Here is a 22,235-nt window from a genome sequence, read left to right on the forward strand (position 1 = left end):
TACTGTAGAATTCCATGCAGGCATTGGAAAGTACCAAATAGAAATGTATTTATTGTTTTGGGAAAGCTTTACCAATATCTTGGTGAGTTAAAGGTACCGCATGATATGTCGAGTCTGGAAGGGTATTCACCAAAATGTTGAAAATGATTGTCTCAGGTCGGTGGGATTGCAGATGATTTTTTTATCTCCTTTTGCTTACTAGTATATTTCCATTTCTCTACAATGCAAATATTATTTTAAATATTTTAAAGAGAATGATCAGAAATTATCTAGGAGGAGGAGAAAGTTAATAGTACTAGAGTTGGGAGCGAGATAGCTATAGCAATTGAGGTCCTGGCCGACCCAGCAAAAGGGGAAATGGGACATTATGAAGTTCTCCTTGGAGGGTCTGAGGTTTTCCCGTAAAACGCGGAATTCCCCTAAGGGCTGCACTGAAGGGCTGCAAGCGCTAGACTAGACTTACAGCTCTAGTTTAACTCTTCCCTTCACAAGGTAAGTGCTCTTGAGCAACACCTGCCCCTTTCAGAACCTCAGTTTTCCCGTCTGTAACACAGAAGGGAAACGGATCTCAAAGTCTCTACGAACTTTTCCATCTCCATCACGTTAAATTGCTTAACAACCGGTTAGCTTGCCTGGTTTTTCTCCGCGCTCTACCGAAGACAGCGGCGGCGAAGGACGTGTCGGGGGCGGAGTTAATTCCGGTAGGCCCCGCCCCTTCTGGCCCCACCCCCCGCCCCAGCCAGTGCACTCTTGACCCCGCCCCCAGCCCGTGCGTCCACCGGAAGTGCCCGCGCGCGGGCAGCTCATTTCCGCCCGGCAGGTGACAGCCGTGGGGCTCGGAGCTGCCGGCGGCACGGACGCACGGGGAGAGCAGGGGGACAAGGCCGCAGATATTTTACTGCCGCGTCGAGCAGCGCCGTGGCTCCGGGAGCCGTTCGGACCTGTGGGTGAGGAAACGGGAAGCCCGACGAGGCCGGAGAAGTGGTGGGGCGGGGAGTCAGGGGTCTGAGGTGAGGGGTTTCTGGGGTCAAAGGTCACGGAGAGGACAGGGAGCTGGAGGGACTAGAGTGGCTTCCCAAGCCAGGACGAGGCAGAAGGGCTGCGGGTTCATTCATTCGCGCCCCCTTGGCCTCCGGCCTGCACCCCAGCCACCCCAAGTCCGCATTCCCTCCCAGGGCGCCCTCCCGGAGAGACTCCTAGATTTAGGCCTGAGGGAGCCTGCACCTGGCCAGACAGGAAACTTCTCTTTGGGTACTGGTTCCCCCTGCACAGTCACCCCCGTGGCTATCCTGACGCCTCCTCGTCGTTCAGGGCCTTATCTCTTTGCCAAGGTTCAAAAAGGAAAAAAAGAAAAACTAAGAAATGGCCCGGCACCGCCTCCTCTGGGGTGGGGTTGGGCTTGGTCTGTCCGTAGATGCCTCACAGACAAGTTAACTGGGGACACCTGTAATAATGCCAAAAGTACTGATGGAAATGCTAGCTACTGGTTACTGAGCTCCTACTGTGTACCAAGCCCTGTGCTAGGCACTTACAATGCCGCATTTAAGCTTCCCAGCAACCTTTGTGAGGTAGCTGCTGTTGTTATCCCCATCTTATCCACGAGGAAACTGAGGCACAGAGAGGTTAAATCACACCTGTAAGGTCAATCGGGTAGTATAGACAAGAGCCAGGGTTCCCACCCAGGCTCTCACGGACCTGTAAGTGCAGAGACAAAGGAGAGGCTGGAGCAAGGTTGGGGTGTAGGGGCTATTTAATATATTTAGCTACCATTAAACCATTAAATTTGCACCTATATAAAGATGTAGCCTTCTTGCTTCTCATCTGATCTTCATAAGGAGTATTTGATTCACTTTCTTCAGGATGAAACAGTCCTGTAGGCTATTCCTATAACTGATTACCTTTCAGGGCAAGAGAGGAAGTTTTTCCTGACTATTGAGAACTGTGAGACATAAAACAGGCTGGCCATGAAATGAATTTAAGAATATCCAGGACTTCCCTGGTGGCTCAGTGGTTGGGAATCCGCCTGCCAATGCAGGGGACACAGGTTTGAGCCCTGGTCCGGGAAGATCCCACATGCCGCAGAGTAACTAAGCCCATGTGCCACAACTACTGAGTCTGCGCTCTAGAGCCTGTGAGCCACAGCTACTGAGCCCACACACCACAACTACTGAAGCCTACGCACCTAGAGCTCGTGTTCCACAACAAGAGAAGCCATGACAATGAGAAGCCCACGCACCTCAACGAAGAGTAGCCCCCGCTTGCTGCAACTAGAGAAAGCCTGCACGCAGCCATGAAGACCCAACACAGCCAAAAAACTAACTAAAGAAATTAATTTTTAAAAAAAAAGAAAAAAACAATATCCAGAACTTCTTTTGAGAGTGGTTGAGCTGCATTCTTTTTGGAGTGAAGAGAGGAACCACGTGACCGCTAGGGGATCTTTTGGCCCTGGGTTCTTGAACATTCCCAAGGGAAGGGTCTGTGTCTCTGAGAAAAGTACAGGTCCCATGGCTTCTTGACTGGGGAGCCACATCTTGTCCAGGTAAGGTGGTTTCATGGCCAGAGGATGAGGCTTTGTGAGTCTGAGCCTTATTCCTTTGCAGAGACATTCACTTGCTCCAGTTCTGCCTCAGTTTCCCTGATAGCAGCACAGACCTGCTGATTTCCTACTCACTCCTAGGTATTATAAGCCTTAACGAACCCTTGAGGGTTTCCACATGCTTCTGAAGAAAGCTGTGATATAAATATTACTGTAGTGCCTGTTTTTAAACTCTACGATCTGTTCTCCTAGTTCCATTGAATTCACGGAAACTTAATATTGTTACCTTATCCCCATCCTTCCAAGAGAGGATTTGAGATGAAGTGACTTGTCACAGATGGTAGGAACATGAGCAGAGCTCAGAGCATCTGGCTCCCTGTCCTGAGTTGAGCCTACCAGGCTCCTTCGACCTCTTAGAGCAGCTTCATGAAGAGTGACTTCACTAGTTTACAAAGACTCAGATCCCTTAGAGGTTGTGTAGAGATTATCTGTTGAGTGTGGTTTGAGCAGAGGCTTCACCTGAGCGACGTGAATAGCTTAGAGGTGTGATGGAAAAAGCACTCCTCGACTCCCCATCAGTTAACCCTGGGTTCCAGTCCCAGCTCAGCAGCTTCTTGGTAGTGTGACCTGGAGCCTTCTTTACCTCAGCTCTCAAATAATACCTTCCCCTCCCCACCCCCCCACCACCGAACATTGGCATATGTCGGGGCTGGACAAGGACATTTGTCAGAGCCTGTTGTGGTGGTGGGTGCCTTGATCCTAGGCAGTTGATGCCCACTGGGGGCCTGGTTTGGGGGGTGTTACTTCCATCTGCAGACAGAGACCTTTATGTACACAGGACTTCTCCCATCCTTCTTGTTTCACTTCCTAAAAGTGTTTCAGAAGAAATTCAGTCTGTTGGTCCTGCTGGCTCTGGGCTTGGACTTTCATCTTTTTCTAGTCATCCTTTGAAGCTGTTGCATGTCTTGACTGCTCACTTCCTGAAAACCCCCACGCCTGGCACCAAAGCCTGGTGTGCTGATGGTGAGCAAACATTGCTTGGTTATGAGTTTCGCGCTTTGGTGTATTTCTGAAAACTAAAGGGGCATCTGTTGCTTGTAGGTATTTCTTTTTCTGAACAGGTCTTTTTTTTTTTTTTTTTTTTTTTTGTAGTACGTGGGCCTCTCACTGCTGTGGCCTCTCCCATTGCAGAGCACAGGCTCCGGACGCACAGGCTCAGTGGCCATGGCTCATGGGCCCAGCCACTCCGCAGCATATGGGATCTTCCCGGACCGAGGCACGAACCCGCGTCCCCTGCATTGGTAGGCGGACTCTCAACCACTGTGTCACCAGGGAAGCCCTGAACAGGTCTTTTTGCCTAAGATAGGTCACTGATAAATTATCAGAGCACAGGAATGGTTTTTGTGTTCTTCTTCGCTTCACACAGAGAGGAACAAATAACTCCAGAGAGAGAATATTACTTGGGCAAGTGGGGAATCCTTTAAAAAAAAAATTCTGCTTGAATATCCATCAGTGGATCCTCACTGCTCTCAGGCTGAAACTCACATTCTTTAGCGTGGCGGTCAAAGCCTTTTGAGCTCTGACCTCTGCGGGGTTCTCCTGCCTCATCTCTCCTACTACTCACTTCCAGCATCTCCCCAAGTTCCAGTCAAACTCAACTGCTTGCCACTTCTGCCAGCCCCAGATGTTTACCTCTGTGTCTTTGCTTTGTGCTGTTCCCACCTCCTGAGCACCAGTTCCTGTCACACACACCCGCTTCTTTGCTAGACCACTACTTGGTGCTTCCCATCTGATCATCTCCCCCACCTTGCAGGCCTGAACTGGTTGTCCTGTGGCATTGATCACAGTGGGTTGTCATTGTCTGTGTACTTGGCTGTCTTCTAAGTAAACAGCTCTTAATCCCTGGAGAGGACTTGTTTTAACTGTCTGTGTCTCCAGCACCTAGTGAAATATCTGGCACATAGTAGGTGCTCAGTAAATGTCTGGTGAATGAATGAATGAATATCACATTGAATTTTTAGGATTCCTTGACTCCTAAGGAATTCAGAGCACTTCCCAGATGATCTCCTGTCCATCATCATGTCACCCCAGGGGGGTAGGGAGAAATCTGCCCAATGGTGGGAATAACTACTCTCGAACTACTGCTACCACCCAGCCAGCCATCAGAGTGCTTCAGGGCCTCCAGAGACCTGGGGGTTGGGGAGCAGCAGGAGGTACTGGTGGTAACGGCTCTCCCTGTGTAGTAGTAAAAGTGGCTAACATTTATCAAGCACTTGGTGGGCTGGGTACTGCTGAGGGCTTTGCATGTATTCACTTGTTTTAGCCTCACAGACCCCTCAAGTATGTGACATTGTAATTCTCGTTTTGCAGTTGTGGTATGGTTGTGCCTGTTAGGTTGTGTAGACCCCTTGAGAGCCCATGTTGTACCCTCTGTGGCCACCTTTCCTTTCCCAATCCCTTGTTCTTGAATTGTCTCCTGTTATTTAATGGAGCTGAGGAAGGGCTTGGCTATGGTTCTAGCCTCCCAAGCCTCATGCTTTTTGGGTTTTTGGCCTTGGGCTTGACCTCTGACCTCCATTAAGAGGGTCTCCCTGAAGTTGGGAGGCCTTCTCTAGTTAAGTATGATTGGTTGACTACAGAATGCCCAGAGGTCATCATCAGCCAGGATGCCTTAGTCATTGATCCATAGTCTCCTCTGTGGACTTGAGCTGCAAGATTTGTAGGTTTGGAAGTCAGGTCTCAAAAGCTTTAAAACTGGGACTTCAATGGCAGTCCAGTGGTTAAGACTCCACGCTTCCACTGCAGGGGGTGCGGGTTCAGTCCCTAGTATGGGAAATAAGATCCCACAAGCTGTGTGGCATGGCCAGAAAGTTTAAAAAAAAAAAAAGTTTTAAAACCAGCCCTTCAGTGTTGGTTTTCAGCACTGACATTCGTTACAGCTGAGCTCTATAGAGGACTAGCCTTGGGTGACATACTTTTTTTTTTTTTTTTGCGGTACACGGGCCTCTCACTGTTGCGGCCTCTCCCGTTGCGGAGCACAGGCTCCGGATGCACAGGCTCAGTGGCCATGGCTCGCAGGTCCAGCTGCTCCGTGGAATGTGGGATCTTCCCGGACCGGGGCACGAACCCGTGTCCCCTGCATCAGCAGGTGGACTCTCAACCACTGCGCCACCAGGGAAGCCCGGGTGACATACTTTTTATCACACCCTAATTGCTTTTAGGGTCCTAAACATTTAGAGTAGAATGACAAAATTTCATTATAGCAAGCTATTGAGTCTCTTCTGTGGTTTTCACTCTCTGATCTCTAAGGGCTGGGTGGCTGGATGTTGAGACACTGAGGACAGAGCCTTCATATGCCCAACATTCATTTATTCGTTCGTTCCTTCATTCATTCAGTATTTATTGAGCCCTGCTGTGCACCTGGCACTGGGCTAAATGTGGTGACAGGTAAACAAGCCAGACAGTTTCTGCCCTTGGATTGCTTACCACATTCTAGTGGGGGAGAGAGACAAAGAAGAAATAGAAAACAAATGTTATAATTAGAAAAACAGATAAATCATGAGGGAAATGAGGCAGAGCAGCTCACCCCTGTTAAAATGTAAGCCAGATCTCAGGACTCTTGCTTAAAACCCTCCAGTGGCACTCAGCTTATTCAGAGTAAAAGCCAGAGTCCTTACCTTGACCTGTAAGGCCCCCTCCATTCTCTGACCTCATAACCCACTGCCCCCCTCACAGCTCACTCTGTTCAAGCCACATCGCTTCCCTGCTGTTCCTCAAACAGGCCAGGCATACTCCCACCTTTGCACTATTTTTTATGCCTGGAAGGCTCTTCCCCAGGCAGTGTCACCTCTCAAGGAGGCCTTTTGTGGCCACCCTGGTTAAATTTCAACCTCCCACTCGTCCTCCCCCACACTCCCTATCTTCCTTCCCTGCTTTCTTTTTCTCCATAGCATTTATCACTGTCTGAGATACTATATATGTTACTTATTTATCTTGCTTGTGGTTCCTGTCTGCCATTAAGGATGTAAGGTCTATGAAGGGAAAGGTTTTTGTCTGTTTAATTCACTGCTTCATCCCCAGCATATAAACCTATTTATGGCTCAGTAAATATGTGAATAGGAGTACTGGGCTATGAGGACAGAAAAATACCTACTTAGTGCGTGCAAGGATGGTATCTTTGAAGTGATGTCACCTAAGCTGAGATTTGAAGGATAAATCTAGAAGCTGGAGAGATAATCCAGGCAGAAGGATCAGCAAGTATGAAGGCAGTGAAGAGCTTGTCAACTAGAGGAACACAGAAGGCTGTGGGCCTGGAGGGTTATAGGCAGAAGGAAGGGCCTAGCTGAGCTCACATCATAGCCTGTGTCAGAGCCCCCTCTGCACACCTCCCCCAGTAATTTGTTTCCCCACTTCTGCAGCTCTGGTCACTCTGAGCTGATACCCAGGGCTGGGGATAGTGATCTGATGGTGATCTGAAGGAAGTGGCCTGAACATTCCTCCCATTGGAGATGTTGCCACCTGACCTTCTACCCTTTGCCCTTTCTTCTCTCTCTTATCATTTATTTACTTACCTTCCATTTACTGTCTGTAAAATGGGCTAGGGTGTTTGGCATTCTCAATTTCAAAATAGCTTGACAACCAGAACAGATGTAGCTCTGACCCTGGCAAACACCATGAAATCAACATTGGGAAGCTGCTCTCTAGCTGAGGTTGGTTTACAAAACATGAAATTTCCCCAAGAGGAGGATTGAGCACCAGTCATTTGAATATTTACTGAGCCCCTACTACTTGCCAGGTACCAGTCTAGGAGCTAGGAATACGGTAGGGAACAAAATGAACAAAATCCTTGTCCTTATGGAATTTCATTATGGAGGGGAAAAAAATAGATAAGTGTTTTATCCTATGTTGGTGATAAGTACTTAGAGGAAAAAACAAAAAGAGGAAAGAAGGATAGGAAGTGTGGGGGATTTGTTGGGAGCGTGTTCAGTTTTAAATAAAGTGGTCGGAGAAGACCTCAGTGAGAAGGTGACATTTGAGCCAAGACATGAAAGAGGTGAGGGATACATACACTACCAAATGTAAAATAGATAGCTAGTGGGAAGCAACTGCATAGCACAGGGAGATCAGCTCGGTGCTTTGTGACCACCTAGAGGGGTGGGATAGAGAGGGTGGGATAAGGAAGGTGGGAGGGAGATGCAAGAGGGAGGAGATATGGGGATATATGCATATGTATAGCTGATTCACTTTGTTATAAAGCAGAAACTAACAGACCATTGTAAAGCAATTATACTCCAATAAAGATATTAAAAAAAAAGAGGTGAGGGGCTGGGGTTGGGGGGGAGGAAAGAAATAGGTGCGGGAGATTAAGAGGTACAAACTTCCAGTTACAACATAAATGAGTCACAGGTATGAAATGTACAGCGTGGAGAATATAGTCCATAAGTATGTAATATCTGTATGGTGACATAACGACTTACAGTGGTGATAACTTGGAAATATGTATAAATATCGAACCACTATGTTGTGTAAAAGGAACTAACATAGTGTTGTAGGTCAATTATACTTTAAAAAACAAACAAACTTATAGAAAAAGAGATAAGATTTGTGGTTACCAGAGGTGGGGGTTGGGGGGAGGGGAATTGAATGAAGGCAGTCAAAAGGTACAAGCTCCCAGTTAAAAGATACATAAGTATTAGAAATGTAATGCACAACATGATAAATATAATTAACACTGCTGTATGTTGTGTATGAAAGTTGTTGAGAGTAAACTGTTAGATTTCTCATCACAAGGAAAACATTTTTTTTCTGTTTTATTTTGTATTTATATGAGATGATGGATGTTCACTAAACTTATTGTGATAATAATTTCATGATGTATGAAAGTCAAATCATTATGCTGTACACCTTAAACTTTTACAGTGCTGTATGTCAATTATATCTCAATAAAACTGGAGGGGGGAAAAAAGATGAGGAGCTGAGCCATGAGACTTTCTAGAGAAAGAGCCTCATTGGCAAAGTGAACAGCATGTGCAAAGGCCCTGGGGTTGAAACATGCCTGTTGTGTTCCAGGATCAGCAAAGAGGCCCATATGGCTGGAACTGAGGGAGTGATGGGGAGAACAGTGGAAGAAGAGTTTGAAAGAGATAATGACAGGGAGGGTGTGTGTGTGTGAGAGACAGAAGCGGGTATGCATCTCATCCAGGACTTTGTGGGCCATGAGGCCATGGTAGGGACTTTGGCTTTTACTCTGAGTGAGACAGGGAACCATTGGGGGATTTTGAGCAAAGGGTTGCCATTGTCTGATTTAGACTGTCATAGGACCATTCTGGCTGTTGCCGGGATGGGCTGTCAGGTGCAGTATGGAAGCAGCTTTGGTAGCAATCTCAGTGGGAGGGGATGATGGCCTGGGGCCAGGTGGTAGTGATAGAGCTGGTGAGAAGCCCCTTCATGGACTTGGAATTCATTTTGAGGTTAGGCCCCACAGGAATTGCTGATGGATTAGATGTGTGATATGAGAGAGAGTGTGTTATCAAGGGTAACTGAGGTTTTGGGCCTGAGAACCTGTCAAAGATGGTTTTGGTAATAACTGGATAATGAAGACTGCAGGATGAGTCAGTTGGGGGATAGGAGGAAGCAAGTGGCAGTTTTTATCATTTTAAGTTTGAGCTGCCTGTTAGCCATATAGACATTCCAGTGATATCAGGCAATTTGAAAATATGAGCTGGGAGTTCAGAGGAGAGGTTGGGCCTGGGGATGTAAAGTTGTGAGTTGTCAGCACATAGATGGTACTTAAAGGCACGACACTGGATGAAGCAAGCAGCTGGAGGAGGGAAGAGGGCCTCTGGGAAAGGTCAGAGGAACCAGGCCTGAGCCCTGGGGCACTCCAGGTGTTGAAGGAGAGAGAGAGGAGGAGGAACAAAGGAGACTAGACAGTGGGGTAGAAGGGAAAGTAGAGAGCATGACATCCTGGAATCCAAGGGAAGAAAATGTTTCAAGGAGGATGGAGTGATCAGTAGCATCAAATGCTTGTTAGCATGAGACTTGTCATAAGATCACTGCGTCTTCTGCTGGCAGGGTCCAACTCACCCTGGCATCCAAGGCCGTCTTTGAATCTCATCCTTCCCTGACTAACCTCATCTGCTCCTTTCCCTGCCATGATCTTGCCTTCAACCAAGCAGGGGTCTCACAGACTCCTAAATATGTGTGCTTGTTTTGGGCGTGGATATGTCACTCCTCTCTCAGCATCTCTAACTCCTCATTTTTAAATAGGTTACTGGAGAATTAAATGACACAGGGGCTCTAAATTACTTATCACAGAACCTGTGTCCCAGCCAGTGTTTGTGTTGGTTTACTTATTCTCAATTCACTCCCTGTTATGCTGTCATCTTGTGGGTCTTCTCCATGTCACCTTCACCCCACCCTTTCCAAATCCGATACATATTTTCATGTCCAGCCAAGCCCCTTTTAATCCAAGAGGGCTTCCTTTGATGCTCCACCCATCTCAAAGTCTCCTCCTCAGAGCTCTGGTGGCAGTTACCTGGAGGGCATGATTACTCTGCTGTTCCCCTGAAGTCCTTCACCTGCCCTCTGAATCTGTAGGAGCCATCAGGAAAAGATTGTTCTTTGTCTACTGTGTGTGAGCTCCTGTGTGGGGCACAGTTGCAGGCTTGGAGCTGATGGTGCTCCACACTGTTAAACATGCTATATCCAAAATGTGACAGATTTTCAGAAAGTATTCCCAATGTATAGGCGGGAAAACTGAGGTCTCAGGAGCCTAGTTCTTTAGTCTTTGGCCTCTGTTTCCTCATCTTCATTGATTTAAGGTTTGTTCAGAAGAAGCCCCTATTATTTCGTTTATTTATTTATTTTTGGCTATGTTGGGTCTTCATTGCTGTGCCCAGGCTTTCTCTAGTTGCGGTGAGTGGGGGCTACTCTTCATTGCAGTACGCAGGCTTCTCATTGCAGTGGCTTCTCTTGTTGCAGAGCAGGGCTCTAGGAGTGTGGGCTTCGGTAGTTATGGCTCACGGGCTCCAGAGCGCAGGCTCAGTAGTTGTGGCGCACAGGCATAGTTGCTCTGTGGCATGTGGGATCTTCCCAGACCAGGGTGCGAACCTGTGTCCCTTGCATTGGCAGGCGGATTCTTAACCAATGCGCCACCAGGGAAGTCCCTCTAGCTTAGTCTTGACTGTCCTTGAGCAGGTTTCTGAAAGCTATTCATCAGGCAAGGGTTTAACAGTGAAATTCAGCACTGAAGTTGGAAGCCACCAACACAGACTTTTAAGGATCAGTTTTCCCTGCCCGGATATCCTTGAATTCAGAAATGGGTCTTGGGAGCTGGATCAGACCTTGTCAGATGTCTTTCTCCCCGTTTCGTTTCTTCAACTTCTCTGGCTGGTTTCACTACACCGATAGTCTCCCTGGTTCCATCACTGGATGCCGATGGCGTGCAGTCCACTGTGCTGGTGCTGCCAACTTCATGCTTCTTGTCCGACTGCAGAGTATGGGCTGCTCTGACATGAACCACTGCCCTGAGACTAGAAAAGTCCTCCCCTGGCCATTGGCTGGCCATTTGGGGAATTGCTTGGCTTGTTACTGTTTTCCCTTCTGAAGACCTAATGAGGTTTGCTGGCCCTGGCTGCATTCTGAATTTGTTTTCTTTTTTGTCCCCTTGGAAACGTTTTCTGTCATGCTCTGTGAATGATCATGCTCCATTTTCTCTTGTTTGATACCCAGGAAGAACACGCTGGTGAGGAAGTGGATTCCACCTCTAGCAAGGAATCATAGAACATGAGATGCAGGAGGGATCTTGTCCTTTAAACTTTGTCTTCAAACTTTGTTCTGTGGAACTATGGGGTGTCTGAAGGGCCCCCGGTGAGGAGGGGGAAAAGTGGGCATAGTGAAATGAGTCAGGCTCTGGGCCCTCACCGTTACTTCAATCAGAGCAGTTCCACTTTTATTTTAAACAATTTAGAAATGGGGTGCTGGGGGGTGGGGCTTGAAAAGCCATTGATCTGGTTGAATTCTCTTGTTTGACAGTTGGAGAAAGGAAGGCCCAGAGATGGGGGGTATTTGCCCAGGGTCACACAGCTGTTGGTAGCAAAGCTAGAATTCCTGGCAGCCATCTTGGCATTGGATCAGCCGTGCCATGTTTGTGGAAAGTTAGCTGCAAAGCCGCATGTTCCCGGTTTGCCCAGTTGTCGCTGTCTGGCACTCATCAGGGATTCCTGTTGTTTTGATCTATTATGGGCCCTTGGTTTTCTAGCTTCTCTGGGAACCTGTCCTTTCATTTTGTCAGCAAACATTTGGTGAACTCCTGGAATATGTCAGACATTGTGCCAGTCACTGGGTTGACAGCATTAAACAGGAAAAATCCTAAATTAGAGTTGTGAGGAGGGCTGTGGAGAAGTCCACAGTATGATTGACTCAAATGTCGAGGAGGCTTCTGCCCTTCTGGGTCTGGAGAGGGGTCCTCTGGGGCAATGGTGTTTGAGCAGAGACTGAAGGAGGAGCCCGGGGATGGGGATAGTGTTTTGAATTAGATGCACCATTGTTTTCTAAACTGCATTATGTTTAAAAGAGATGATACATGCATAGGATATAAAATTCCCAAGATAGACAAAGGTAAACGATGAAGGGTCAGTCTCTTACCCCAACCATTGGTAATCCAGCTTCCTTTCTTGAGGCAACCACTGTCCACTTTTCTTATTTACCCTTTCAAGGATAGTCCATGCATTTGCAAACACTTGGTATTTATGTTTTATTAATATTTTAATTTTTAATAGAAATGGTAGTATACTACATATAGTTTTTCATCTTGCTTTTTTTCACTTAACATCTTAGAGAGTGTTACATACAAGTACATGTAGAACTGCCTCATTCTTTTTCATGATTGCACAGTATTCCCCATGTCTGTATGTAGTGCCGTAATTTTTTATTTTTTTAACATCTTTATTGGGGTATAATTGCTTTACAATGGTGTGTTAGTTTCTGCTTTATAACAAAGTGAATCAGTTATACATATACATATGTTCCCATATCTCTTCCCTCTTGCGTCTCCCTCCCTCCCACCCTCCCTATCCCACCCCTCCAGGCGGTCACAAAGCACTGAGCTGATATCCCTGTGCTATGCGGCTGCTTCCCACTAGCTATCTACCTTACGTTTGTTAGTGTATATATGTCCATGCCTCTCTCTCGCCTTGTCAGAGCTCACCCTTCCCCCTCCCCATATCCTCAAGTCCGTTCTCCAGTAGGTCTGTGTCTTTATTCCTGTCTTACCCCTAGGTTCTTCATGACATTTTTTTTTTCTTAAATTCCATATATATGTGTTAGCATACAGTATTTGTCTTTCTCTTTCTGACTTACTTCACTCTGTATGACAGACTCTAGGTCTATCCACCTCATTACAAATAGCTCAATTTCATTTCTGTTTTAAACCAGTCAGTCCTCTGTGGGAGGACATTTAAGGTGTTTACAGTGTTTTGCTCTTATAAAGGATGCCACATGAGTAACTGTATCTACATAGTTTTATACATATAGAAGAAACTCCTGGAAGCAGAATTGCTAGGTCAGTGGGTAAGTACCTTTGCAATTTTGGTAACTGCTGTTGCCAAATTACTATAGAGGTTGTAGCAATTTAGACTCTCACTAGCATCGTATGAGGGTATCTATTTCCCCACATCAACACCAACAAGGAGTGTTAGCAGACTTCTGGGCCTTTACCAATCCAATAGCTGATGGATGGTATTTCATTGTAATTTTAATTTCCATTTCTCTTACAAGTAAGCCTAAATCGTTGTATTTCATTTTCTATGAATGGGTCACATCCTTCGCCATTCTTCTCTTTGTAGTCACTTTTTATGTATTAAGGAAAATAAGCTTTTGTGATGTGATGCAACTTTTTTTTGGTGTGTGTTTCTTTTGTTTTGTACGCCATTTGGTTTTTATTGGTTTTGGCCATGCAGGAAAACTTGATTTTTATATAATTGAATTCATAGATCTTTTAAGACTTCTTGATTTTATGTCATACTCAGAAAGGCTTTATTTCCGTTGGATTATACAGTGCTCTATTTTTCTTCTCCAGCATTGGGTTCTACTTTGTTATTTTTTTTTTAAAAACTAATGTTTGTTTAATTTACACCAAGTGAAATGCTCAGCTCTTACATGTACAGTTTGGCCAGTATCTGCATCAAAATACAGATCATTTCCGTCACCCCTAGAGTTCTTTCACCCACGCATAAATCAGTCCTTCCCACCTAGAAGCATCCACTGATCAGACTTCTGTCACTATAGGTTAATTTTGCCTCTTCTACTTATTCTAGAATTTCATATTTACGATGTTTATGTTTGCAGTTGTCAGTGTCTTTCATTCTCACATTATCCCGTCAGTGGTAAATTCCCCATTTTTTTTTTAATTTATTTTTTTATTTATCTTTGGCTGCTTTGGGTCTTCGTTGCTGTGCACGGGCTTTCTCTAGTTGTGGCGGGCGGGGGCTACTCTTCATTGCGGTGCACGGGTTTCTCATTGCAGTGGCTTCTCTTGTTGTGGAGCACAGACTCTAGGCACACGGGCTTCAGTATTTGCGGCTTGCGGGCTCTAGAGCGCAGGCTCAGTAGTCGTGGCGCACGGGCTTAGTTGCTCCGCGGCATGTGGGATCTTCCTGGACCAGGGCTCAAACCCGTGCCCCCTGCGTTGGCAGGTGGATTCTTAACCACTGCGCCACCAGGGAAGTCCCTGAGTTCCCCATTTTTAAGAGATGAAGTTGAATTGTAGAGACGAAGTAAACTGTAACCTCAGCTCAGTATTCTTCAGTTAATTATTATTAGCAAGTTTGAGACCTTGGAGAAAAGTTGAAATATATTCAATATTTTCTTTTTTAAAAAATTAATTAATTAATTTATTGATCTTGGTTGCGTTGGGTCTTCGTTGCTGCGTGCGGGCTTTCTCCAGTTGCAGCAAGCAAGAGCCACTCCTCGTTGCTGTGCACAGGCTTCTCACTGCGGTGGCCTCTCCCATTGCGGAGCATGGGCTCCAGGCACACGGGCCTCAGTAATTGTGGCATGTGGGCTCAGTAGTTGTGGTGCACGGGCTCTAGAGCACCGGCTCAGTTTCTGGCGCACAGGCTCAGTTTCTCTGCGGCATGTGGGATCCTCCTGGACCAGGGATTGAACCCATGTCCCCTTCATTGGCAGGCATATTCCTAACCACTGCGCCACCAGGGAAGCCCCTCAATATTTTCTCCAAAAAAAATTTTTTTTTTTTTTTTTTGTGGCGCTATGCGGCATGCGGGATCCTAGTTCCCCAGCCAGGGATCTAACCCATGCCTCCTGCACTGGGAGCATGGAGTCTTAACCACTGGACCACCAGGGAAGTCCCATAATGTGTTTTTTAATAGATTTAAATTCATTTTGTTAGCTTAAAACACAGAAAGATATTTTTAATCTCCTGGTCATAAAATTACATTTAGATTTGTGATGACTCAAAAATTTTAAAAGCGTTGAGGACTGTTTTTCTTAAACCCAACCCTATCTCCAGTTGCTAAAATTCAGTCTTTAGCTGACAATATTTTTTGTGAGTTTTTTTCCTTTCCTTTTCTTCCTAGGGCCTCATTTTTCCACTCTTAAATTACATCTTTGTCCCTGGCCAGTACGTCAGTGATTCTCACCAAGGACTTCTTTATAATTCTAGAAAACGTAGGAGAAAACTACTCTGTTTCAGGCCTTATTACTCAGTTCATTTCTTTACACCTAGTGACAAGGGAAGCAGCCCTTGTCAATAGGATTTAAAACCAAGAAAAAAGTGAGATTAACAGGAACTGGCCCTGGGATTGTGGCATCAGAGTCATCTACTGAGAATGGATGTGGGGAGGGAGGACAGAGGTGGGGACAGCAGCAGTGTCTCCTCCAAAGACAAACTGGTCCCAGGTGTGCCCCAGGTGTGCCCCGCTTTGAATTTGGACAGTGCCATCCCCTTCAGGCATTCCTTGGCCTGTAAATACTGAAACTGAGGGGTATCCCAGCATAGAATGCTGTATCCTTAGCAGAAATGACTCATCACATTGGCCAGAGCAGCTTCTGAAACAAAAATTCCCTCCAATTATTGCTTTTTTTAATGCGCTCTTCCACTTCCAAAGATGGAATCCAAACCCTAAGCTTTTTCTTGCCTACATTGGCTGCTTGCTTTCAATTGTGGCTCATGTACATGGTCAGAGTCTTGGCCCCTGTGGCCTCCATTAGCAGGGATACAATGCATAGCAACGGCTGAGAGCAGGGCCAAGAAAAGCACCAGTCTTTCCTGTGGCATCTGCAAGTCTGAGCTCAAAGTCTGACTGAACTGTAGGGTTTTTTCCATTCCTGCAGAGAGAATGAAAAATCTCTCTTGCGCTGATACCCTAGGCAACTGCGGTGAAAGAACATGCAGAGATAGCCACCCTCAGTAGATCCACATGGTGCTGGTGATCTTTCATGGTGAGGTGAGGTTTTTTAATCGGTGCTCTGGGGTGGCTTTGCAAAAGCATTTTCATTTCTCTCCATCTTCTCCTTCCTCCTCTACCTTAATTTCCTGTATGTGAAACAACTTCAGAGGGATACAATTTCTGCATCAGCAGTCCCACTGGGCCCTCTGCAGAGGGATATGCGAAATAGATACTGTGGAGGAAAGAGGCCGCCAGCGCCAGCCGTCACATGGGGTCGCAGTTTAAGTTTGTGAGTAGTTGCTTAGCACCTGTAAAAGGAAGAGTGTCATCAAAAGCTCCAGCTGTAGGGGCATCAGCAGCTGTGGTGGCTTCACTAGCTGACCTTGCAGCTCTCTTGCTTTTTTTAATCCCCCAAAGAGAAATTTTCCCACCCTTTCCTCCATCTGGGTGGTTGCATCCAACACAGATCTGCCAGGCTGTGTTCTGGGAATTCAGGGCCCTTGGATGTTGTGTTGTGCCTGCAGATGAGGGGAACGCCTGTGACACCCTCCTCTACCAGAGAAGGAGGAATTTCTGGGCAGCGCTGAAGTTGGACATCTAAGGTAGTTTTTGCTTTGTTCACTTTGATTTCCTTCTAGATTTAACGTTGGAGGGGTTTGTACGTTACTTTCTGTGATTTTTTTGGCCTGTGATTTTTAGCCCCTCTTGCCTTCATTGATCCCTCTTCTTCAACTAAATTTAACCTTGGGAAACCCAAGGTACTCTCCTATTCTGGATACCTCTGGTTATGCTCTCAGGCCTGTGACTTCTGAAGCCATACAGCCTTTTATTGTGTGACAGACGTGCCATTGCCTTCTTTACCTGCTCATTCTCAGAGCTCCACAAAGAACCTCTAGGTTGGTGAGGTTTCTCTGAGAAAATGGCTTTCTCTGTGCTCAAAATGAGATTATTTTTAATGTATGTAAACTCCGGTAGGAAACAAATGCTTAGTTACCTCACAGCTGTCGGAGAGCAGGCTGAGGGTTCCTGGGCTTTTCAGTGGCTACTTTTCATTTCTTTCAGCAACTATTGACTGAACCCTGGCCAAGCTTGTGTGGAGGATGGATGCAGCTGTGGACCAGGCCGACTTGGGTCCTTGCCTTTGTGGATCTGTTTGCAGCCCTGACTTCCACTGCCGAGACTGGCAGTTAGTGGCCCCGCAGTGGCACTGGCATCAGCAGACACAGGGGTCTCTTCTGCTCTTTCCCACAGCTCCCACAGAAAAGTGCCATCATCCCTTTTCAACCTGACAAAGCAAAAGGAATGTGGAATTGTGTCTTTTTCTTTATACTTTTGTCAGTGAAGCCTTTATTCCTTTATCCTAATGGGATCCACAAAGGCTTCAAGGCAGCCCTGAGGCAGTACTTATTGGTTCCCTGTTGGTTACTGAAACAAAACCTATGGGCAGGTGTCTCAGTTGGGAAACAGCCCTGTTGCCATCCTGCCATAAATACAGGCTTAAACTGGAAAAATACAGTTGGACTGCAGGAGAGCTGTGTTGCCATTGTTTCCAGAGATTTTTTATAAAATAAATTTATTTTATTTATTTATTTTTGGCTGTGTTGGGTCTTTGTTGCTGCGTATGGGCTTTCTCTAGTTGCAGAGAGCAGGGGCTACTCTTTGTTGCAGTGCATGGGCTTCTCATTGCGGTGGCTTTTCTTGTTGTGGAGCATGGGCTCTAGGCGCACGGGCTTCATTAGTTGTGGCTCATGGGCTCTATAGCTCAGGCTCAGTAGTAGTGGTGCACTGGCTTAGTTGCTCCGCGGCATGTGGGATCTTCCCGGACCAGGGTTTGAACCCATATCCCCTGCGTTGGCAGGTGGATTCTTAACCACTGCGCCACCAGGGAAGTCCCTCCAGAGACTTTTGAGATGTTCCTTGACTCCTCACATCCATCCCAAGAGTAACCTTAATCTCCCCCCACCGATAGCAATGAACTGAAAGAAGATATTAATGGTTTACATGTTTGAGTCTCTTCTATAGAGGCAACAGAAGGGACCAAGTGAGTGAGTTTTCTCCATGCAAATGTCTGTTCTTTGGGTTGTGTGGTTTTATGTACCATATGAAACTATAGGTAGGACTGGAAGTTGAAAGTCTCATGGCTTTTTGGACTGAGTCCTTAAGCCACTCTCAGGGTTCTGTCTTTTCTCTCAGATGGGGAAGCAGAATTCCCTCCTCTCTAGAGCACAGGTCCTGAGCTCAGATGGACCTGAAATTGTCTCCCAGTCCAGCCACTTACAAGCCATGTGACCTTGGGCAAGTTACTTAACATACCTGAGCCTCAGTTTCCTCATCTAAAAAGGGGGTAAAAGCAATTACTTTATTGGTAGAATTAAATGAGATAATGTTTGTAAAGCTTTAATAGGGGTTCAGTAAATGATAGCTTCTTAATAAATGTTAGAACAACCCCTGAAGCCTCTGCCGTTCATCCAGGGTACTTGGCTCCTGTGTAGCTTCTTATATCTCTCATCTGTTGACCAAGAAAAACTATTGAAGTTACATAGTAAATGCTCAGCAAATTGTTGAATGAATGAGAGGGCCTTGGTACTTTCTTTGCCCTGTTGCCTTAGACCAGTACTTCATAGTGTGAGTTTTAACCCTAGGAGGTGTCCTGAGAGATGCTTTGAGAAAACTGACCAGTCAGATTTGGGGAGTGCGGTAGAGTCTGCAGTGTGTAGTTTCTAGCCCTCTCTAGAGATGAATAGTGCCTATCACTGTTTAGAGAAGCTTGGGAAAGTTGGGTAGAGAAGAAATCTCTCTAGCTTTTTAACCTTGGTGTTTTCCAAGCGTCTTTGACTATATAGGCAATGATAGGGATAGTACTTCCATGAGGCTGTGATGAGGCTTCAGTGAGTTCACATGTGAGAAGCACTTAGTGCTGGGCAGAGTGAGCACCACAGAGGGGCTGCTGTAACCATGATTGTTCAGTGCTTTTTAATCTGTGGACTCTTCCAAAGTATTGAGCCATTCCCTACCAATGGACATTTAAGTTATTTCCAGTGGTATATTGTTATGGACAGTGCTGCAGGATATAAAACCCTTTTATCCTGTGCAGATATTTCTGTGGGAGAGATTCCTAGAAGTAAAATCGCTGGGTCAAAGAATATGCACATTTTAAAATTTGATAGATCCTTCGGAATTACCCTCCAAAATCTAATCAGCCATTATCTAACAGTTCATTTGCCCAGTAAAGAGATGAGAAGCTATCTCCCCTCATCAGGCATGCACTGGATCCCTCTCCCCTCTTGTGAAATGAAAATGGAATGGAACACAAGGGCAAGTTACCTCTTTTCTGTCTTGCAGAGTCTGGCCACAGATAAGGGACCAAAATGACGGACTCAAAATATTTCACCACAACCAAGAAAGGTACTGTTTGTTTCACTGTGGGGTCTTTTCTTTTTTTTGGCTGCCTTTGGTCTTCGTTGCTGCACGCGGGCTTCCTCTAGTTGCAGCAGATGGGGGCTACTTTTCATTGCAGTGCACGGGCTTCTCATTGCAGTGGCTTCTCTTGTTGCAGAGCACGGGCTCTAGGCGTGTGGGCTTTAGTAGTTATGGCACGCGGGCTCAGTAGTTGTGGCTCGCCGGCTCTAGAACGCAGGCTCAGTAGTTGTGGTGCACGGGCTTAGCTGCTCTGTGGCATGTGAGCTCTTCCCGGACCAGGGCTCAAACCCATGTCCCCTGCATTGGCAGGCGGATTCTTAACCACTGCACCAGCAGGGACATCCCCATTGTGGGGTCTTATCCTCTTCTTTCCTTGCCCGACCCTTCTGCTTGCTCCCTGTGGTAGTGGGGGGTGAGGGCGTGTGGAGGCCTGGAAGCAAGTGGCAAGAATCACTGAGAGCATTTTGAACCTTGTGGATCCAGAAATTTGAACTGTGGATGGTGTAAGAAGTATGACTACTTCTTTCAGAATTCCAGAAGGAAAAAGCATTAGCTCCACGTATAGAAAAAAGCCCTCTTTTGTTCCCCATGGCTTTAAATTGTTAAAAATGACGCCCCACCGCCCAGAGGAAAGAAAGCACACAATCCTGTCAGCAACTGCACAGTGGTATCTGTGCATGTTTGGTCCTTATCGTTGGGCACATGTTTTACGTGGTTGAAGTCAGAGTTTATATCCTGTTTTTCATCTGGCATTATCATAAACGTTTCCCCACAGTTCTGAAGACTCAGTCTGTTGAGTTGCTGCATCAAAATTTGCTAAGCTAGTCTTGTATTGTTTGGGTATTACAGTTGATTTTGCTTTTCGGGAAATGGAGTTGGTTGTAGTGGCTGACAAATGTGCTTTAACCCTGTAAGCAATCTTTCTGGCTGGCCCTTCCTTCCTCCTTCCTTTCCTCCAAGTGAGATTAACACTCGCCTGCTGACCAGATGAGGAGAGTTTGTTGTTGGGTCAGCTGAGCCAGGACCTGCAGTCCCCTCGTCAGGTGGTTCATTTCTCAGTCCAGCCAGTTTTCCTGTGTCTCTTCCATGTGCAGTGGAGGAGACAAACGGAGTCTCTGACCTGGCTTTGCTTGCCCTTGGGCAGAGACGACTATTTATTTATTTATTTTAATTTAAAAATTTTTTATTTTATTTATTTATTTTTGGCTGTGTTGGGTCTTTGTTGCTGCACGCGGGCTTTCTCTAGTTGTGGCGAGCAGGGACTCCTCTTTGTTGCAGTGTGCGGGCTTCTCATTGTGGTGGTTTCTCTTGTTGTGGAGCACGGGCTCTAGGTGCATGGGCTTCAGTAGTTGTGGCTCCCAGGCTCTAGAGTGCAGGCTCAGTAGTTGTGGCGCACGGGCTTAGTTGTTCCAGCCCCGCGGCCTGTGGGATCTTCCTGGACCAGGGATCAAACCTGTGTCCCCTGCATTGGCAGGCATATTCTTATCCAGTGCGCCACCAGGGAAGCCTAAGAGGACAGTTTATTAAGTAGTGATCACTCTAAAGGGCAGTGGGTGCTGTGATAAGGGAGGGGCGGGGCCCGTGGGAGGGTTGGGGTGGAGCTAGACAGATAAAGTGGGGTGGAGTGAGTGCTGTCCCAGGTCCATTAGGGCAAGGAAAGCCTAGGCACAAGTTACTGAAGAGTGTGATGGAAGAAAGGTTGGAGAGGTTTGTGGTGCCTGGTGAGCCAGGTCAGAGCGGGTGAACAGTGCCGAGTAAACTGAGGTGTCAGTAGTGGGGTTTTTTTTATGGGTTTTCTTTTGAGGAGAATATCTAGAGAAATATCTGGGACCAAATTTGACATCATTGATGGTTTTAGGCAGGGGGAAGTCAGAGGCAGATTCTAATCAAGGATCGAAGTGGGTGAGGCTGTGGGGAGGCAGGGGGATCAGAACCACAGTTCGCATGAGAGATGATGCTGCCTGAGCTGGGGAGGAAGGCGGGGGTGTTGGGGATAGAATTGGATGCCTCGTATGTGATTGAGGAGGTAGGCTTGGTAACTGGTTGGATTTGGGGCACATTATAGGAAGGAAGCATTTCTGAAGCAGGCAGATCCCGGGATCACCTCACTAGCCTTCTTGGGGCCAAGGTGACTCAGGCCTAGATCCATCAATTGACTGCCAGTTGTACTGAATCTGGCCAAACACCTCAAACAAAGCAGGAGCAGCCCAGCAGCAAGGCCCAGGGTCAGTGACATGGTCTGTTGGATCCCATAGCAGGGACACAGCCCCCTTAGTCCCTTGGAGGAGAAGGGCGTGTGTTCCTTCAGCTCTCCAGAGCCTTGGATTTGAACTGCAAGGCCTGCAGATTCCTTCTGGCTCTGTTGAGCAATATCCTCAATGTGGCCTTGCCCGGGCTGTGCTGCATGATTGTTCTTAATTAACCTGCTTACTGTCTCTCATCTCAAGTCTTTGCTGAACACCACATTGTTCAGTCATTAAAATAATTTTTTAAAAAAGAACAGAACAAAAAACAACAACAAAAAAGAACAAAGCAAAAAAACGCTGTTAGTTTTCTTTTTTTCACTGTAAATCCATCTAGAACTTCTTCTAGCACTTCCCCCCACATGATAGTTTCTGCTTCACCCCCAACCCAAGTAACTTGAGAGGGAAGCCCGGGACTCTCCTACAAAAGAGGGAGCCAAGACAGAGGTTCACGTGGTAAATTAGTAATAATAGTGACCACCTTTAATGCAGGCCACTGAGTGCCAGGCACTGAGCTGAGCGTTTTGCATCTGTTATGTGAGAAGAGTCAAGGCCCCAGGCAAGGCAGAGAGTACAGACAAGGAAATGGTTTCAGAGAAGCAGGGTGAATGTCCTGGCTCGGCC

General features: G+C 46.5%; 1 protein-coding gene across 6 annotated transcripts in view; it reads left to right on the forward strand.

The window, feature by feature from the left end:
* The first annotated feature begins 833 nt into the window (after nucleotides 1–833).
* Nucleotides 834–22,235, forward strand: part of AP1B1 (adaptor related protein complex 1 subunit beta 1) — a 52,185-nt gene continuing 30,783 nt past the window's right edge. For 5 of the 6 annotated variants that reach the window (XM_065890323.1, XM_065890325.1, XM_065890326.1 and 2 more), the window contains exon 1: nucleotides 19,317–19,353. In XM_065890323.1, coding sequence (XP_065746395.1) covers nucleotides 19,317–19,353 — 37 coding nt within the window. Of the gene's footprint in view, nucleotides 948–19,290; nucleotides 19,354–22,235 lie in introns of those variants that run through there. The other variant, XM_065890324.1, reaches the window with a different exon arrangement.

The sequence above is a fragment of the Phocoena phocoena genome, chromosome 13 (genome assembly GCF_963924675.1).
Source record: "Phocoena phocoena chromosome 13, mPhoPho1.1, whole genome shotgun sequence".
Classification (NCBI taxonomy): Eukaryota; Metazoa; Chordata; class Mammalia; order Artiodactyla; family Phocoenidae; genus Phocoena; species Phocoena phocoena.